General features: G+C 55.6%; 2 protein-coding genes across 2 annotated transcripts; one reads left to right on the top strand and one right to left on the bottom strand.

The window, feature by feature from the left end:
- The first annotated feature begins 1,199 nt into the window (after positions 1-1,199).
- Tesk1 (testis associated actin remodelling kinase 1) lies at positions 1,200-6,762 on the top strand. The gene is made up of 10 exons (XM_028883955.2): positions 1,200-2,609; positions 2,756-2,877; positions 3,001-3,049; positions 3,572-3,718; positions 4,045-4,127; positions 4,285-4,375; positions 4,525-4,608; positions 4,735-4,824; positions 4,948-5,077; positions 5,576-6,762. The coding sequence occupies exons 1-10, from the start codon at positions 2,406-2,408 to the stop codon at positions 6,460-6,462; spliced, it is 1,887 nt and encodes a 628-aa protein (XP_028739788.1). The 5' UTR covers positions 1,200-2,405; the 3' UTR covers positions 6,463-6,762.
- On the bottom strand, positions 6,705-15,004 carry Cd72 (CD72 molecule). Its single transcript, XM_037202550.1, is given in 10 exon segments — positions 6,705-7,010; positions 7,242-7,369; positions 8,312-8,421; positions 8,881-9,035; positions 12,654-12,986; positions 13,465-13,531; positions 13,533-13,555; positions 13,975-14,046; positions 14,606-14,713; positions 14,800-15,004. Coding segments are annotated over 10 exon segments (1,113 nt in total). The 5' UTR covers positions 14,882-15,004; the 3' UTR covers positions 6,705-6,975.
- Positions 15,005-17,958: the final 2,954 nt, after the last annotated feature.

Below are 17,958 nucleotides of genomic sequence, written 5' to 3' on the forward strand. Positions count from 1 at the left end.
ACCTTGAACTCACAGAGATCCGCCTGGCTTTGCCTCCCGAGTGCTGGGATTAAAGGCGTGCACCACCACCGCCCGGCCCTATTCTTAGTTTTTAAAGACACGACAATGACATTATGATTTTGTTTTAATGAAGCACCCTTATTTTTATCGGCAATATACTGAAATATTTATTGATCAAATAATGCCATAGATATGTACCAAATAACTGGGGGAGGGGGTCAGACATGTGGATAAAAGAAGATTGGCCATGAATTACCTCCAGGAGAGTCACAGGCACAGAAAGTATCTGTGTGTGCGTGTGTGCGTGTGTGTGCTGCATACCTCACATGCACATCTTCATCAACTTTTAAAGACCGGTGACATCACCCCATAAACTAGAAACCTAGCGGTGAACTGGCCGCAGCAGGTCCCCCACGGGGGTTCCTACCGCACCTCCCAAGCTCGTTAACATTTCCTCCTCTCTTTTATTAGTCCTACTTCAGTCTTTCATCCCAGCAGAAGGAACCACCACACGGCCTTCTTCCGGAGCCTTCTCCCTCACTACAAGCAGCACAGCGCTCTTCCTAAAAGCAGGCTCTTCAGCCTGAAATTACCGTCACCAACATTAATCCTCAAAGAATGAATGAAGGGCCAGAATCCAGTGTCGGTTAGGCTTACCATGCAGAGGTTAATTATTCTATAGGCGCACATTCCGAGTGTCTCTAGACCCTGCACAAACTACAGAAAACCAATTCCCTCCCGGCATGGTAACACACACTTGTAATCCCAGTACAGGAGTCTCAGGAGTTCAAAGCCACCCTGTTTCAATCTCTACCCAAAAGATTGCAAACAGTTCTTCAGTTAACTCTCATTTAACGTGAAGAGACCAAAGCCCCTGGAAAAACGAACACGCACTGGCCTGCTCCATCGTCTCTGGCACGACTGCACGTGACTCTTGCTCTTCCCTCTCCAAACCTGCCCGATTCCTTCCCTTATACGGTGCACTCCCTCCGAGACCGCCTTGCACCCTCCCAGCCGCTCCCGCCTCGCTCCACTCCGCCGCGAGGTGGCAGCAGGGCTCACGGATGCCAGGAGGGAGGCCTCCGTCCGCGGGGACCCGGCGGCGTCGCGCAGCCCCGGCGATGATTGGCTGTTGCGCGACGACCTTGAGGGGGAGGAGCCGGCGGCAGAGCCGGAAACGTCGGGGAGAGCGAGAGCCACGTCCCGAGCCTGGGCGTGCGCACTCAGAGGGGGCCAACCGCTGTCGAGGCCTGTGCACCTCCTCCTCTGGCCGGAGAGGGCAGACGCGCGTCTACGCGACGCGGGGCGCAACCTGCTGCAAGGGTCACCCCGCCGCGGGCCGGGCGAGAGCGAGGGGAGGAGTCACCTTGAGAGGCGGGGTCACAATGACCAGCCGAGTCACTCCGGGAGGCCTCCCTCCGCGAAGGGAGCACAAAGCGCAGGGGGCGCAGCCCTGAGGGGCCCCGGGCACACGCTGATGTGGCAGTGTCACCCCAAGGAAAGGTCCCCCTGAAGGAGAGCGGGCTGCGGGGGGCGGCGGCCTCCAAGGGGGCGGGGTCTGGCCGAGGGGGTGGGCTCCGGCGGAGGGCGGGGCTTCCCCGCAGGTGGAGGCTTCTCTTAAAAAAGAGGGTCATTAGGACAAAGAAGTAGGAGGGCGGCCACCGGGCGGAGCCCCCGAATCCCAACTTTACTTGGGGGACTCGGGATGGAGTGAGGAGGGGTCCGGGCAGGGCAGGGATGCGGCCGGAGGCTCGCTCCAGCCGCGGGTACCACGGCCGCCCGAGAAGACAGGTGTTAGCGAGCCGGGAGCTTTAGGGCGTCGGAGTCCAAAGCCCCTAGAAATGGGCAGTCGGGGTGGGGCGCAGGCGAGGCAGGCAGCGGGGTCGATCCGTGCAGCCCAGGGCGCGGGCGGCTTGGCGCCCGCCGCCCACCCTTAAGTCCCCCCCCGGTTCTTCACGGCCCGGCCTACGCGCGGGTGCGTACCTGAGGGGGCGTGGCCGGCCCGCAGCCCGGGCTCCAAGGAGTTAACCGCAGGCCGGGCCGAGCCCCGCCCCGGGCAGGCCGCGCAGCCTGAGCCCGGCGGCGAAGCGGAGCAGCAGCCGCCCGCCCGCCTCCGCCCGCGGGGAGCCCGCCCGCCGGCGCCCCGGAGCGCCGCCGCCGCCGCCGCCGCCCGCCCAGGCCCAGGCCCAGGCCCGCGCAGAGCGGAGAGCCGCGGCGTCCCCCGGGCCCAGCTCGCCGGCGCGGCGGGGGCGGGTCCAGGACCTCCGGCAGGTCCTCGGTCCTCCCGGCGAGAGCGGGAGTCCCGGCACCCGGGATCGGACTGGGCCGGCGCCCATGGCGAGCGCGGCCTGCCCGGGTCCCGGGGATCCGGCCATGTGAAGCAGGCCCGGGCTGGGGGCCCGGCCATGGCCGGGGAACGGCCCCCACTGCGGGGCCCCGGACCCGGAGAGGCGCCGGGGGAGGGGCCGGGGGGCGCAGGCGGAGGCCCCGGCAGGGGCCGGCCCTCGTCCTACCGGGCCCTCCGCAGCGCCGTGTCCAGCCTGGCGCGCGTGGACGATTTCGACTGCGCAGAGAAGATCGGGGCCGGTTTCTTCTCTGAGGTCTACAAGGTAGGACCCACCGGCGAGGGTAGAGGGGCGGGACCGAGCCGCGGACGGGAGGCTGGAACTTAGGGGCCCACAGCCTGGGTTGGAGATCCCGTACTTGAGCTAGCCACCCAACCTGCGGGGCACGCACCGATCCTCGCCGCCCCCAGGTTCGGCACCGACAGTCGGGGCAAGTCATGGTGCTGAAGATGAACAAGCTTCCCAGTAACCGGAGCAACACGCTAAGAGAGGTGCAGCTCATGAACCGGCTCCGGCACCCCAACATCCTCAGGTGAACGGCCTGACCTCTTGCTGGGCAGGAGGGAAATGGAAAGGTCCCCCGGGAAAGGAGCGGGATGCGGTGGAGCCCGGGCTCTTACAGCCCTGCCCTTCTGTCCTCTCCATCGTCTTTCAGGTTCATGGGGGTCTGTGTGCACCAGGGGCAGCTGCACGCTCTTACGGAGGTAAGCATGAAGTGTGGGCCAGGAAAGAGGGAAGGTACCACACCTCCAAGAGAAAGTGGCAGCGGGCTTGGTGGAGATTAAAAAGGAGCCACCCGGGACCCTGGGACCCTCTCCAACAGGAGGCTTCCTGAACTTCCTTTGGGCAAACCACACACCAGAATCCTCAGCTAGAGTCATTCCTGAGAACAGTGTGACCCATAGAACTTTCTGCCGCGATGGAGATATCTTGTGTCTTAACACGGGAGCCACCAGCCGCACATGGCTAGACTAAAGCAAGAGCTGATGTGACCGAAGAACTGAGTATCTGGTCGTGTTTCTATCTCTTAGCTGACATAGCGTAGCTACACAGCGCTGCTGTGATGCACAGGGCAGCCTAGGATGTAAATGGGACCCTCGGGGCCCAGACTCACCCTCCAGACCCTTGTGATCCTCCTGAGTGTTACCTGGCTTATGAATGGCAGGCGTAGAACACAGTCTGAAGCCTTGACAGCCGCCCCCCCCCTTTCTCCCCCTGTGTCCCAGTATATGAATGGGGGTACCCTGGAACAGCTGCTCAGCTCCCCGGAACCCCTGTCCTGGCCAGTCAGGCTCCACCTAGCACTGGACATTGCCCAAGGCCTGCGGTACCTACACGCCAAAGGTGTGTTTCACCGAGACCTCACATCCAAGGTAGGCTGGCCGAGGTGGGCGGGGAAATGAAAAGGGGTCTGTGGCTGTTAAGTTGTGATTGGCCTGTGGATGTTGGCATGTGGGTGGTAAATGCATTAGGGTGTTGGGGTGACAGGGTGTTGGAAATTATTAAAGAACAGGGCGAGGAGTGCTCTACGGAACTAAGTGTCTCACTGAGTATTGAATGGCGTTGCAGTAACGGGGTGCATTGGAGGACTGGGAGGGAAGGTCGGGGTGAGGCTGCGGTGGCCCAGGGCTTTGGGTGTATACTGGAGGACCAGAGAGCAGGTGATGGGTGTGTGAGGATGCCTATGTGTGTGTGTCAGAACTGTCTGGTCCGAAGGGAAGACCGCGGCTTCACAGCTGTCGTGGGGGATTTCGGACTGGCTGAAAAGATTCCTGTGTACAGGTGAGGTGGATACCCTTCATGCCCCAAGCCTCCCAAGGATCCCCCATACGTGTGTGAAGCTCCCAGTGACATTTTCTGTGGGTGGGGAGAAGGCTCGCCCCATCCCCTTTTGCTTGGGGGAGACGTCTGAATAGAGGGTTCTGACCCCCTCCTGCAGGGAAGGGGTGAGGAAGGAGCCCTTGGCTGTGGTGGGCTCCCCATACTGGATGGCTCCAGAGGTGTTGCGGGGAGAGCTGTATGATGAGAAGGTAAGAGCCTCAAGTCCCCCCGAGACCCTGAGATAGAGCCCCACCCAACAACCACCCTCCCCGCCCTCTCCCATACCCTCACTGTCACCTTCCAACACGAGATAACGGCCACCTCCTCCCCCTCGGCATGGTCCGTCTCCTGCCTCCAGGCCGACGTCTTCGCCTTTGGGATCGTCCTCTGTGAACTCATTGCCCGAGTACCTGCGGACCCTGACTACCTACCCCGTACTGAGGTGAAGTAACCTCCACAATAGGTGCCTCATAACCAAAGGGGGCTCCCTGGAGGTGGAGACGCTCACAGTGGGCACACGCAGGACCCGGGGAAGGCTAACTTGGCAGCCCTTCCTCTGTCCCCACAGGACTTTGGTCTGGATGTGCCTGCCTTTCGAACCCTGGTGGGAAACGACTGCCCGCTGCCTTTCCTGCTCCTGGCCATCCACTGCTGCAGCGTGAGCATCACCCCTCCCTGACCCCAGCCATGAGCTGTCTGTCTTCTAGGTCCCCGGGACCGTGGGAGGGAAACTCACCTTCCTCCTGAGCCCCGAGTCAGCTGCCCTGTCTGTTCCCATCAGATGGAGCCCAGCACGCGGGCCCCCTTTTCGGAGATCACCCAGCACCTGGAGCAGATCCTGGAGCAGCTGCCTGAGCCTGCTCCCCTCTCCAAGACGCCCCTCACTACGGCTCCCTTAACATACAATCAGGGTAAGTGGGCATGACCTTGACCCAACAGAAGTCCTGCCGCCTCTCCTGAGAGTCAGTCGTCTGGAGGAGGCCGAGCGGCCCTCCTGGTTGGAAGGTCTGGGAGTCCGGTGGAGTTGGGTGGGATGGAGAGGCGTCTTGGAGAGCCCAAGAACGCAGAGGTAGGAAAGGAAAGAAAGGTAGAAAGGTAGCTGGAGGAGGGCCTGGTGATAGGGCTTATCGGATCAAAGGTGCCTGCGTAAGGACCCAAGTCCTGGAAGGTTCTTCTGACCCCTGACCTCCACCTACAGCGCCAACGTCCTATTGTTCACACAGGTGTGCACACAGACCCATGATTACCTTTTGTTTTCCCCTAAGGAAAACGGTGGCTGGGGTCACAGCCCCCCCTTTCCAGCACCCAGAACTCCCTCTCCTAAGCTCTTGCCCCACCTCTTTCCTGGGGAACAAGGGCCTCACTCTGAGCAGATGTGAGAACAGTGGTCACCGCCTCTCTTTGTACAGGGTCTGTCCCAAGAGGAGGTCCCTCCGCCACGCTTCCCAGGCCAGACCCCCGGCTCTCCCGCAGCCGCTCCGACCTCTTCCTGCCACCCTCACCAGAGTCGCCCCCCAGTTGGGGGGACACTCTGACACGAGTCAACCCCTTCTCGCTGCGGGAAGACCTCAGGGGTGGCAAGATCAAACTCCTGGACACACCCTGCAAGCCGGCCACCCCGCTGCCCCTGGTACCGCCGTCACCACTGACCTCTGCCCAGCTGCCCTTGGTGACCACTCCAGAGACCCTGGTCCAGCCTGAGACACCTGCCCGGCGCTGTCGCTCTCTGCCCTCTTCCCCTGAGCTCCCCCGACGGATGGAGACTGCACTGCCAGGTCCCGGCCCTTCCCCCATGGGCCCCTCCGCTGAAGAGAAGATGGAGTGTGAGGGCAGCAGCCCTGAGCCAGAGCCCCCGGGGCCAGCGCCCCAGCTGCCTCTGGCTGTGGCCACCGACAACTTCATCAGTACTTGCTCCTCGGCCTCTCAACCCTGGTCTCCTCGATCAGGACCTCCCCTCAATAATAACCCCCCTGCCGTGGTGGTCAATTCCCCACAAGGATGGGCTGGGGAGCCCTGGAACCGAGCACAGCATAGCCTTCCTCGGGCGGCAGCCCTGGAGCGGACAGAACCCTCGCCACCCCCATCAGCTCCCCGGGAGCCTGAGGAGGGCCTGCCTTGCCCCGGCTGCTGCCTTGGCCCCTTCAGCTTTGGCTTCCTATCCATGTGCCCCCGCCCCACCCCAGCTGTTGCCCGCTACCGCAACCTGAACTGTGAGGCGGGCAGTCTTCTCTGCCACCGAGGGCACCATGCCAAGCCACCCACACCCAGCCTGCAGCTGCCTGGGGCACGCTCTTAGCAGCAAGGCCTACGATCTCAGGCTTCCAGCCTCGGCCTACGGGATAGCCTGTAAGGACAGAGCGCACTTGCCGGACAATGCCAGCCCCAGATGGGCTGACTGGCTCTTCTCCCCGTCTAGGGGAGCCTCAGCATGGTCTCAATGGACAGAGCACTTCCTATCCGACCCCTCGGGTTCGCTTTCCCACGGGGATCACTGAACTAGACACAGCATTGCTGACACACAAGACTAACACGTGCAAATTATTTAAAGATATTTCAATAAAACTGCCTGGCTGGCTCCGGGCCATCCATCCACTCAGCGGTGCGCCCTCCTCCCCTGACCCATGTCCAGTCTGGGAAGTTCTTAAGGAAGGCCAAAGTCCTCACTCTCTTCCCAGGAATAGTCCAGTTTCTGGGGCGGCTTTCAGGCAGCCAGCAGGTTGCCAGGCCAGGATCCGGCCCTTAGCTGAGCGTGCCCAAGAGTGAGGGAACGCTGGAGGAATCACAGGGCTAAGTATTGGCAGGCCACAGGTTAAGGATGTCGGTCACAAGCTCTTGTTCCTGTGTCTGGAAAAATAAAGCATCAGTGAGCTCCAGCTGACTGTCACTAACGCCCACCCAGTTCACCCTGTCCTCTTCCAGCTCCCCTGTCCAGGCCATTTCTGTCCCCATTCCCTGCCTAACCTGGCCCTACCTAAGCAGACTGAGCCCCTGGAGGTTGTGGATGTCACAAATTTTCCCTCTGTCCTGATGCACACACCTCTGCCCTATCTCCGTACCACCTACCTCCATACTTACCCATTTCAGTGCAGGTGATCTCAGGAAACCCGGAAGCTTCCAGCTCGCAAATGCAGGGATTAGACTCTGTACACCTTGAGAAACTTGCTTCCCATGAGTCCCATTTTTTTAGCTTCCGGCATTGTGAGCTGTGAGAATAAGATGCAAGCGTGAGTAGAATTGGGATACACTCTGGACCCCTCCCTTCCCCTTGCTCTTTGTAAAACCTAGTCCAAGACCTGTCTCCTGCTGAGGCCACATGGTTCAGGATCCGATTCCTGAACTTCAGCTCAAACTGGTCTTAAGACCATGGAGGAAAGCTCCCCAAAGTCATCAAAGATGAAAGCCCCCCGCTAAGGAGCTGCGTGTGCTGGTGCAGCACCCAGGAGACAGACAGGCCACTATATAGTGAAACCATCTCCTAACCATGGAACATGAAGTAGCCACTACTTCAGGGGTCCTCTGCTGCCTGCTCTCTGCGCGGTTCTAGCGGCCCAGTTGGCATGGGCTAGGCAAGCACAGCCAGTTTGGGCGGCTCGTCAACGCTTAGTGAGTTCAATGCCAGCCTTCTCTCTGGCTGTGAAGCCCTAGCTAAATTCTCAGCTCCCGCTGACAGATGAACAGACCTCAACCTAATAACTGCTTTTTTATTTTGTTTTTTAAGATGGGGAGTCTTGCTTGTGTAGCCCAGGCTGGCCTTAACTCCCAATCCTCCCTCAGCCTCCTGAGTGTAGGATTATAGGAACATGCCATTGTAATTTTTACTTTAAGTGCGTGATAGAGAGCTCCAGGTACTATGGACGGGATGTGAAGTAAGTGCAGGTCAGTGAGATGGCTTGGCAGGTACGGCCCTAAGCCTAGTGGCCCGAGTGTGGTCCACATGGCAGGAGGGAATTGACTCCCGCAGGCTGTCCTCTGACTGCCACATGGCACCCCTCCCTCGACACGCGATTTTTTTTTTTAATTAAGAATATCTTAAACAGTCTCTAAACGGAAGAAACAGGAAGTCACAATGCTGATTTGTGGAAGAGTTGGGAACAGAGCTTAGGGAAGAATGTTATTATGCTTTTATGAGAGACTGAGTGACATACCCCAAATTCTTCCCAAATTGTAATGTGTGTCCTTCAGGATGTCTTGCTTGATTGATCCAATATGACTTTGAATCATTTATCGACTCCTTTAAGATGCTGGGCAGAGTAACCTGGAGGGATTCAGAGAAGCATGTGAAAAGCAATGAGAATACAGAATAAAACGGGCACACCCTAGGAGGCCAGGGAGTTTTGCGTCACCAGAGACCATGCTCATTTAGTACGTGAACTAATTGCTCCTGCCTCCCTCCAGTGCTGCCAGGTGCAGGCCACTCACACCACGAGTGGCTGGCTGTATTGGTCCCACCCCTGCGAGACACGAGTGAACCATTCACCCGCGCCAGACACACGCAATGACTGTAGCTTAAGCAATTAGGCGTCTTCAAGCAGCAAGACGAGATGCCAGAGCTGGTGCCACATCTACTGGTGAATAGTGTGACTGTCCTTATCTGTCACGGGGAAGCAGTGTGAACTGCGGCACGCGGCAGACGCGCACGGTCACTCCTGACTCAATGACATACCTCCCTTCACCAGTGGAACCCACTTCAGAATGTGGATAAGGGCATGCTTACGTAATAATAATAATACTTCTCAGGTTCTCTGACTACAGCCAGTTTGGAGGACAGAGATGTGCAGTATTTCTGGCTCTCCTCGAAACTTCTGGGAGTGTATGAGATGTAAAAGCATCTCTTCTGTTCCTGTAGCCATCCCACTGGACAGCAGAAGTCTACAAAGCAGAGAGAATATGACAGCCACAACACTTGGAATAAAGTGACCAGCTGACCAGCTGCTTGCTAGCATAGTCCCTCGGGTCCACCCTCGACATCCTCAGCAACTTTAGTCCTTGATCTTTGCAATCTTTTTGCTTCTTCTGGAAACATTTTACTTCTAACAATATGGGAAGATTGTTTTAGTGGAGCTAGTGTTGGTGTCCCTGGTTTCTGAAAGATTAAAATCTACCCTAACACTGGCCAACCTTGCCTGGGCTCCCACATTGGTCAATGGGCTTCTCATTCATTCATTCATTCATTCCATTTACTCACTAACACATCTCCACTGCACATTTAAAGTTTTGCCTCATTCCTCCAGCCCCTGGCCACATCTCTCTCCACAACTCCATAAGCAGACAGACTTGGTTCCTGTTTTTATGAAATTATGAACACTCTCTATTTCCATATTTTCACTTAAAGATACATGTCTCTGTTGTTTTCCAGGCTACCTTTAAGAAATGAACATCCTCCTTAACATCCCACACCCGCTGTGCTCTTAATCCCAGTTACAGCTTTTCTCTTTCCATTTGATCCATGGGCCCTAGCTCCTCACTCAGAAAGCGTTCCCTATGCCCCCAATCTCAATCTCTCTCTCTCTCTCTCTCTCTCTTCTCTCTCTCTTCTCTCTCTCTGTGTGTGTGTGTTTTCTGTCTCTCTGTCTCTGTCTCTCTCTGTCTCTGTCTCTCTCTCTGTCTCTGTCTCTCTCTGTCTTTCTGTCTCTCTGTCTCTGTCTCTCTCTCTGTCTCTGTCTCTCTCTGTCTTTCTGTCTCTGTCTCTGTCTCTCTGTTCTTTTCTCTTTCTGTCTGTTTTTTTTTTTTTTCTTTCTTTCTGTCTCTCTGTCTCTGTCTCTCCTGTCTCTGTCTCTGTCTCTGTCTCTCTATCATGGACATTTTCTTATGTCCCCATCAAGCTTCCCCCATTGATCTGTCCTGTGGCAACTTGAAGGATTTTTTTTTTAATTAGTGTGACTTGAAGAGAGTGAGAGAATAAGAAACCTACTGAAAGGTAAGCAGGGGCCTTGAAAGTCATGTTAAGGAGAGGGGGAGGGAGGGAGGGAGGGAGGGGGAGAGTGTGTGTTGAGACAGGCTCTCATCATGCAGCCTAGGCTGGGGCTCAAATCCCCCTCCTCCTGCCTTAGCTTTCTAAATGTTGAAGTTGTAAGTGTGTGCCACCATGTCTGGCTCAGGATTTTTTCCTAATTATATACATGGAAGAGAAAAATAATGTTGGATTTTGCATAGAGGAGTTTTGCTCTCTATCCACACCCCATGTCTGGGCACATACTGGAGTGTATTACACCCCGTTACTGCTTAGATAACTAATTAGAATGGTGTGACCTAGACTGGGACAGCATGATCAGATTTGTGTTTTTTAAAGGATTTCCCCATAACTAGGGTTGGGCCAGTGGTCAAAGCACTTGTCACTTAGGATCCCCAGAACCTGAGTGGGGCGACTGGAATGAGAAGGGCCCCCATAGACTCATATATTTGAATGCTTGGCCTCCAGTTGGTGGAACTGTTTAGGAAGGACTAGGAGGTGTGGCCTTGTGGAAGGAGGTGTGTCGGTGGAGGCAGGCTTTGATAGGCTTCAAAAGACTCCTTCTACTCCCATGTGCTCTGTCTCCCACTTGAGAATCAAGATGTGAGCTCTCCGCTGTTCCCGCCACCATGCCTTTGCTCTCCCATGGACTCTGACCCTCTGAAACCGCAAACCTAATTAAACACTTTCTTTCCTAAGCTGCCTTGGTCTTGTGTTTTGTCGCAGCAATAGAAAAGTAACTAAGACACTGAGTGACTACCAAGTGAGTGGCAGCCATCCTGTCACACCTTGGAAGGCAGGTCAGAGAATCCCCACAGAAAGCTGGCTATAGCCATATTGATGAGCTCTGGGTTTGATTGAGAGACCCTGCTTCAATGAATAAAGTAAAGGAGCAATCAAGGATGAGTCTCTGCCTCAACCTGTGCACACACAAACACATATGTACATATGCATATAACACACCACACACACACACACACACACACACAAATGGACAAAAGGAAGAATATAAAAAAGGAGGAATTCTTCTGGTACCATTATGAATAATGGACTCCATTTGGGTGGGGTGAGAGTAGTTAAGAAAAACACCCTGCTGTGGCATGGTCTTTCTGTACACTGTGAATATGTGTTGCTCCCATGGCCTATGGCAAGGCAGAACAGAGCCAGGTGGGGAATCCAAGCAGAGAGACTAGGAGAAGAAGGCAGTCAGAGGAGACGCTGAGGACAGCCAGGGGAGCAAGATGTAACGGAACACAGGTAAGCCACGAAGCCACGTGACAAAGCATAGATTAATAGAAATGGTTTGAATTAAGTTGTAAGAGCTAGTTAATGATAAGCTTGAGCCATTGGCCAAACAGTTTGTAGTTAATATAAGCCTCTGTGTGTTTACTTGGGACTGAATGGCTGCGGGACCAGGCGGGACACAAGAAAACTTCCGCCAACAACACCCAGCTGTGGCAGTTGTCCTAAAAAGACTGGGATCTGCAGAACACACGTGCCCTGACAGACTTGGGGAGGTTCTGATGCTCTGACAGTGGCGACCCCTGCTGGACAAGGCGGAAAAGGCGGCGGGGAGGGAGCTGCTCCGGGAAGCAAGCTGCCTGGAACCCAAGGTGATTTGAGAGAGAAGCAAGGATAAGAGATAACTGTTGGGAAGAAAGAAAGCTGGGACTCCACGGGCTGGATGCCTCGGGAAGGGGGGGAGATGTGTAGAGAACCCTGTGGACTAGGTAGCTACAGTCAGTAGCCGTCTACAGCCAAGCTGTGAACAGAAGAACACCATGGGATGGCAAGGTCTGAAGTGTAGATATGGTGGTGGCCCTGGAGAGGGACTGAGAGTCATGGAAAATGAGAAGGTAAAGGAGAGGGGGTGTGAGATGGCTCAGTAGTTAATGTGTTTGCCACAAAAGCACGAGGACTTCAGTTCAGATCCCCAGCATCCCTAGAAAAGGTGGAACTGAGCATGGCCGTGCTCTAGGTTGAGTGAAGAGATTCTATCTCAAAAACTATTCTCCAATGGCGCGCGCGCACACACACACACACACACACACACACACACACACACACACACACGGGGGGGGGGGAGTGGGGGAAGGGGAAGAAAGAGAGAGAGAGCACATACTCACGAATGCATGCACGCACGCTCGCACACAGAGAACAGGAGCATAAGGAAATGAGAGCTAAGGGTGTATGTGTGCCTGTAATCTTGCTATCTTAAACTTGGTGGAAGCAGCTAGATGCCTCTAGGTCAGAAAGAATTGAACAATGTGATGCTAGAGATTACTTCCTTGCCCCAACATGATCTGCTGTAGAGCTGGGTGCATCCCCCTAAACCCAGTGTGCAGCTTGGTCCTTCTCAATAACCGAGTCACATAGCCCAGGTCAGCCACTGCTCTGGCTCACTGCCCCTTTCCTGAACTCACTGGTCGCTGAGCGCTAGGCAGACCCAGCCATTGGAGACACCTGGATTCAGTCCATCCCTCACAGGTCTGCCCCACCTCCCGTCTGCCCCGCCTCCCTGATCCCAGAGCAGATACCTGAGGAACAGGTGAAGAAGCGCTTCAGTGTGTCCTGCATGTTGATCAGCTTCTGGTTCAAGTCCCTCCTCTGCTGCTCCTCCCTTTCCAAGCTCTCCTTGGTCCTCTGTCCCTCAGACTGGCAGGCCTCTAGTTGCTGCTCAGTGGCCTCATGGATCTTCTGCTTCTCCTGTAAAGCGCCCTGGCTCAGGGTCAGCTCTGTCCGAGACTCCTGCAGATCCACCTCCTTCTGCCTCAGCTGACTTGTCTTCTGCCTCAGCTGCTCCTGCAAGCTGCCGTTGGTGGCTTCGAAAATCCTGGTTGCCTGCTGGAACTGCTGAGACACCTGCAGATCTGTTTGGCCATGGAAGAGACTGGTTGGGGTTAGCAAAACACACTTGTATCCCTGCCTCAGGAAGACTGAGATAGGAAGATAGAAAGTTCAAGGCCCAGCCTGGGCTGCATATGGAGAACCTTGGGTGTGAGGGTGGGGGGACGACAGACAGACTGACTGACGACACTGACGGACGACACTTAAGGGCACTTCCTCTAGCTGGTGCTCTAAGACTGCAACATCAACGTTTTCTGTTTCTTGTAACTTCTTGTATAATGTGCTGAATTGAAGATCTGGCTGCCCAGAGTTTAAGGAACTCCTAAACTGGGTAAGGATAATCTCGGGAGGCAGGACACTCTGGGACAGCCCTGGCTGGAAACCAGACCCAAAAGCCAAGGATGTCGGGACAGTGTCTTTGAGCCTTCCCGATGAAAGACCAATTAGGGGAAAGAAGGAGAGATGCTTATAATGAGTGGGAATGGGGGTACTCATACTCACAGCGAACTCCCAGGCAGATGGCAGCCACCCCTAACATCAGACAGGCCAGGAGAAGACCCAGCAAGAATGTACTGCAAGCCGACTGTGGGACCTTAGGGGACAATGATGAGGGGCAGTCAGTTCCAGGGAAGACCGCACATGGAGACCGGGGAGAAAGGAAAACATTCCTAAGCGGCTTTGTCAGTCAGGAGTGAGGGCTGGGAACCGTGACTCGTGAAAAGGACAGAGGGGACATTACCCAGAAGGAACTAAATTTCATACAGGGAACGGGACCTGGAGGCATGTGACGAGGGACCATCGGAACAGGGGAGTTGTGATCTGGATTGATTCTAGGTGTAGGGAGTGGAGCGGCTGGGCTGTCCCAAAGGCTCACCCCCAGAAAGAGCAACACGGGGCAGAACCCAGCCCCACCCCTCCGGGATGCGCGCCTCTGGCAGCCCTGCCCTGCGGGTGGCCTGCTGGTGAGGGGCGCGCTGGGGCTGCGGGGGTGGGAGTGGGGGGGATACGCACAGTGGAGAATCTGCCCTACTGTGGGCGGCTTCACGGAGCTCCAGGACGCAGTTGGCTGCTCTGACCTGACGCCTGCCGAAGGGGAGCGCCCGAGGTAAGGGTGGAAAGTCCCGGTAACCTCCCTTCTCCCCAGCCCCACACCAAGCCAAGACCTTCGTCCGTCCTGGGCTAAGTGCTGTGAGACAGTCACTCTCGGGGGACTTCCTCTGCTGCCTGGGACTCGTGTCCCTGTCGCCTTCGGAGTTTGGGGGATGGACCCTGCTCACCTCCCGCTTGCCCCCAGAACTGCCACGCAGGGAGGTTCTCACTCGGAGCCTTTCGTGGGTTGCCTTATCCACACTCCCGTCATTCCTCATCTCTCTCCTGGGTCTCCATTTGTCTCATTATTTCCCCAGGGTGTCGTTGTCTGTGACTCCTCATCCTTCAACACCTCTTCCCACTTTCATTCCCCACCCATCTCGCACCCGGCTGCCCTGATCCTGCCTCCAGTTTACGGTGCACCTTTCTGGGCTGTTCATCTTCCCCCTGGCTCTCAGCTAGCTTATTCTCAAGAAATATTCTTATTCTACTTTCTCCAAGACTGCTCTGCACTCCCCAGATACTCCCCAGACACATCCCTGGACCTCCACACCTGCTTTATCCACTAGCGCAGGGGAAGCCAAGCCTGACGGCCCTCCTGGGACTGGAGACACTTGCACATTCTCGTAGGTGAGTTCTCCATCCTCGTAGGCCTCACAGTCTGGAAGAGGAAAGGTCCGAAGTAGGAGTCAGGGATGAGGTCTGTGGTGGGGGTATGGGCTAAGGAGGGCAGAAAGCAGGACTTACCCTGTCCTAAATGATTAGAGATGCTGTTCTTCAGGGGCACCTTCACAAAGCGCAGGTCTGCGTAGGTGATGGCATCAGCCATGGCCTTGGGCACCTCTGCCTCAAGGTCTTCCAGCTAACCCACGGGCCCACACCTCCCTGGTCACTCTCCTCCCTCAGGCATTGAGTTCTCTCTGTGGCTGTAAGGCTCAGCGCTGTGACCCCAAGTCACAAAAGAGGAAGGCCTCCGGCAGATGGACTCAATGAAGCAGAAGAGCTGCCCTGGGTTGGAGCCAGAGGGCCAGGGAGGGCTCCTGAGGTCCGAAATACAGATGCCAAAGCTAGCCTGGACCTGTGTCCAGCCAGTGGCCTTCCCCGTGTGTCCTACCCTCTTTGGTCTCCACAGTACTTAAGATCCACACAGCAGTCCTGGTGTGTTCTCTGGATGGCCACTCCCCTCCTGACTGCCATTCACTGAGATCTATCCATGTATACTCGGGGCTCTTTTTGTTTGTTTGTTTGGTTGATTGGTTTTTTGTTTGTTTATTTATTTTTGTTTTGTTTTGTTTTGTTTTTTGGAACAGGGTTTCTCTGTGAAGCAGTCCTGACTGCCCTGGAACTCGCTCTGTAGACCAGGCTGGCCTCAAACTCAGAAATCCACCTGCCTCCGCCTCCCAAGTGCTAGGATTAAAGGCGCGCTCCATGACCCACTGCTCCACTGATTCTTTTGTTCTTAACTGACCCAGGGCGCTCCCCAATCACTGCTCCAGGTTGCAGCTTCATCTTCAACCATCCGTTTGGGGGTTCCTACCATGGAGCCGTACGTAGCTCCTCCTCATTCTTGGGCTTCCAGTAGACCCATGGCTTACCAGAAGGGCGTCCTTAATTCGGTAGCTTAGATATAAGGCTCGTGTCCCCCATTTAGCATGGAGCGTTTCTGAGGTGAACCTAAGTCGCCTTCTGCTTGGTGAACTGTCACCCAGAAACCATTCCTGGGAATGTGATAGCTTTTTTGAGGATGCGAGGGAAGCAGGAGCACATTGGTTTTCCTCTGTGGGCCCCCCAGACTCCCCACTTCACAGCTTTTGTTCTGCTGTCTACCTGATCACACCTGTGACCAGGCGTCTCCCTCCCGGATGCGTCCTCCCCTGGACATCCGTGCCAACCTCTGGGTTCCCCCACCAGAGCCATATCAGGAATCAGTGTCCCCTCGGCAGGGGCTGAGGAGCAGCTCCGGGCTGCGCTGAAGGACTAGCCTGGAGCAACAGTGGTCCTCACATACCTCCGAGGGAAGGAGGAAAGGAGACTATGAGTGTGGGGCTCAAGAAGGGATGTGGTGAGCTGAAGAGAGAGCTCAGTGGTTAAGAGCGCTGGTTCAGTTCCCAGCGCCCACACGGCCATTCCCAACCATCTCTAACTCCAGTTCCAGGAGATCTGGGGTCCTCTTTGATCACCTCAGTCATCGGCCGGCACATTGGGCACAGACATACATGCAGGCAAAGCACTCACACACATAAAATAAAATAAAATACAACTCAGGAAAGAAGAAGCGGGTGGCCCTGGCTTCCTCGGCAGAAGTGAGGCCAAGAAATGTCCCCTTGTTGTAATTAAGTTCTTCTTTGGGAGCTCCTGGGGGCTGGAGGTGTAGCTCAGTGGTCACTGGGAGTATGATGGTCTGGGCTCACTTCCCAGTACACGTATACAGTCCAAACATTGTTCCATCATACTCATCCCCAGAGAAAATGGACACTTGGGCCAAGTGTGGTGGTACACATCTTTAATCTCAGAAATCAGGAGGCAGAGGCAGGCATGGTCTACACCCTGAGTTCCAGGCTGGCCAGGGTTATAAAGTGAGACCCTGTAAAGTGAGAGAGAAAGAGAGACAGAGAGAGACATACACAAAGAAACAGAGAGACAGAGAGAGACGAGACATTCTAGAGGAGCCTGCCAAACCTACTAAGTTACTGTAGATGAAGCTGAAGAGGGCCTGATTGACAGCAGGAAGGCTGGACTGAGAGCAGCATTGTCCCAAGGGGCAGCTGATGTTCTTTTGCCACAATGTAACCTCTTTAAAGGAATCCCAAAAGGTCTTCACGACTGGGAGGTTGGAAAGAGCTGGAACCGGATGAGGTACGGAGGTGAGAAAAACTCACCCCTTTTTGGACCACATCCGCCCCACCCCCACCCCTCCCCCACCCTCACCAGCTGTCCTGCAGCTGTGGGGAGGAAGAAAGAAAGGTAAAGTTCCTCACCACATGCTACCAGATCATGTGACTGGTGGGACATGGCAGGACCAGGTGACGTTGGGAGAGCTTTCTTGCAATAGTGTAGTGGAGCCTGCCTGCCCCAGAGAAAGTGGCCCTGAGGCCGAAGAGCAAGCACGCTGTCACCTGAGGAGGTTGTGTGTTTGCCTGTGCACAGCGCCACCCCACACACACACACACGCACACACACGCGTGCACACACTGTGGCCTGTTAGGGGTGTCTGTGGAGGTGAGTGTCTGTGTCAACGCGCCCCTGGAAAATGAAACACAGTGGGTCCTGTGGACTGAGGCAGCCAGTGAGAGCTGCCATCTTTTGTCCTCTCAGAAAAGTCATCATAGGTCAAGACAGCAGGTTTTACAAGTATTTCCTTTTTTGAGATTCGTTTATGTCTTAAGGGTTCTCTGCAGCAGCTGTTAACGGTCCTTGCTTGACTGAAGTTTCCAACAGCCTGGTACCTTCCTCCGGGCGCTGTCTCAGGGCCTCCCCCAGGTACTGGCAGTGGACTGGTGACTCCCTGGGGGCCATGTGAGAGTGAGTGGGAGGGTACAGAGCAGCTGGTGTCAGGGATGGGTGGGGACATTAGGGCACTGCATCTGTGGTACACAAGGTGTGGGGTGGGCGGGTGAGTGACTAGAAGGACACTACAGGAATTCCGTGGACTGTAGACAATGTCTCAGTTTCCAGAACCCAATACACAGGTGAACGGGACCTGGATGCCAGATAAGATGCCCAAGTCCAGCTTCTAATATGCACTGGAAACAGCGTCAGGGACCCTCATGCTGTTTCCAGGAAACAGGAAAGCGGCACTGTGATAGATTGGGCTGAGGGCCCAGCTCACCCTCATCGCCTAGAAGTCTTCATCAGGAGTGGTCTGCATTTCTCTCCTCTTTAGCCCTCTTGGTGGTGGGGAACTAT

The sequence above is a fragment of the Peromyscus leucopus genome, chromosome 2 (genome assembly GCF_004664715.2).
Source record: "Peromyscus leucopus breed LL Stock chromosome 2, UCI_PerLeu_2.1, whole genome shotgun sequence".
NCBI lineage: Eukaryota > Metazoa > Chordata > Mammalia > Rodentia > Cricetidae > Peromyscus > Peromyscus leucopus.

What these genes read in the sequence shown, in the direction of transcription:
- Tesk1 (XM_028883955.2), top strand. Translation starts at nt 2,406, where the DNA reads ATGGCCGGGGAACGGCCCCCACTGCGGGGCCCCGGACCCGGAGAGGCG. An exon ending in CGGCACCCCAACATCCTCAG is followed by an intron (nt 2,878 to 3,000) that starts GTGAACGGCCTG and finishes ATCGTCTTTCAG; the next exon opens with GTTCATGGGGGTCTGTGTGC. An exon ending in ACTACCTACCCCGTACTGAG is followed by an intron (nt 4,609 to 4,734) that starts GTGAAGTAACCT and finishes CTGTCCCCACAG; the next exon opens with GACTTTGGTCTGGATGTGCC.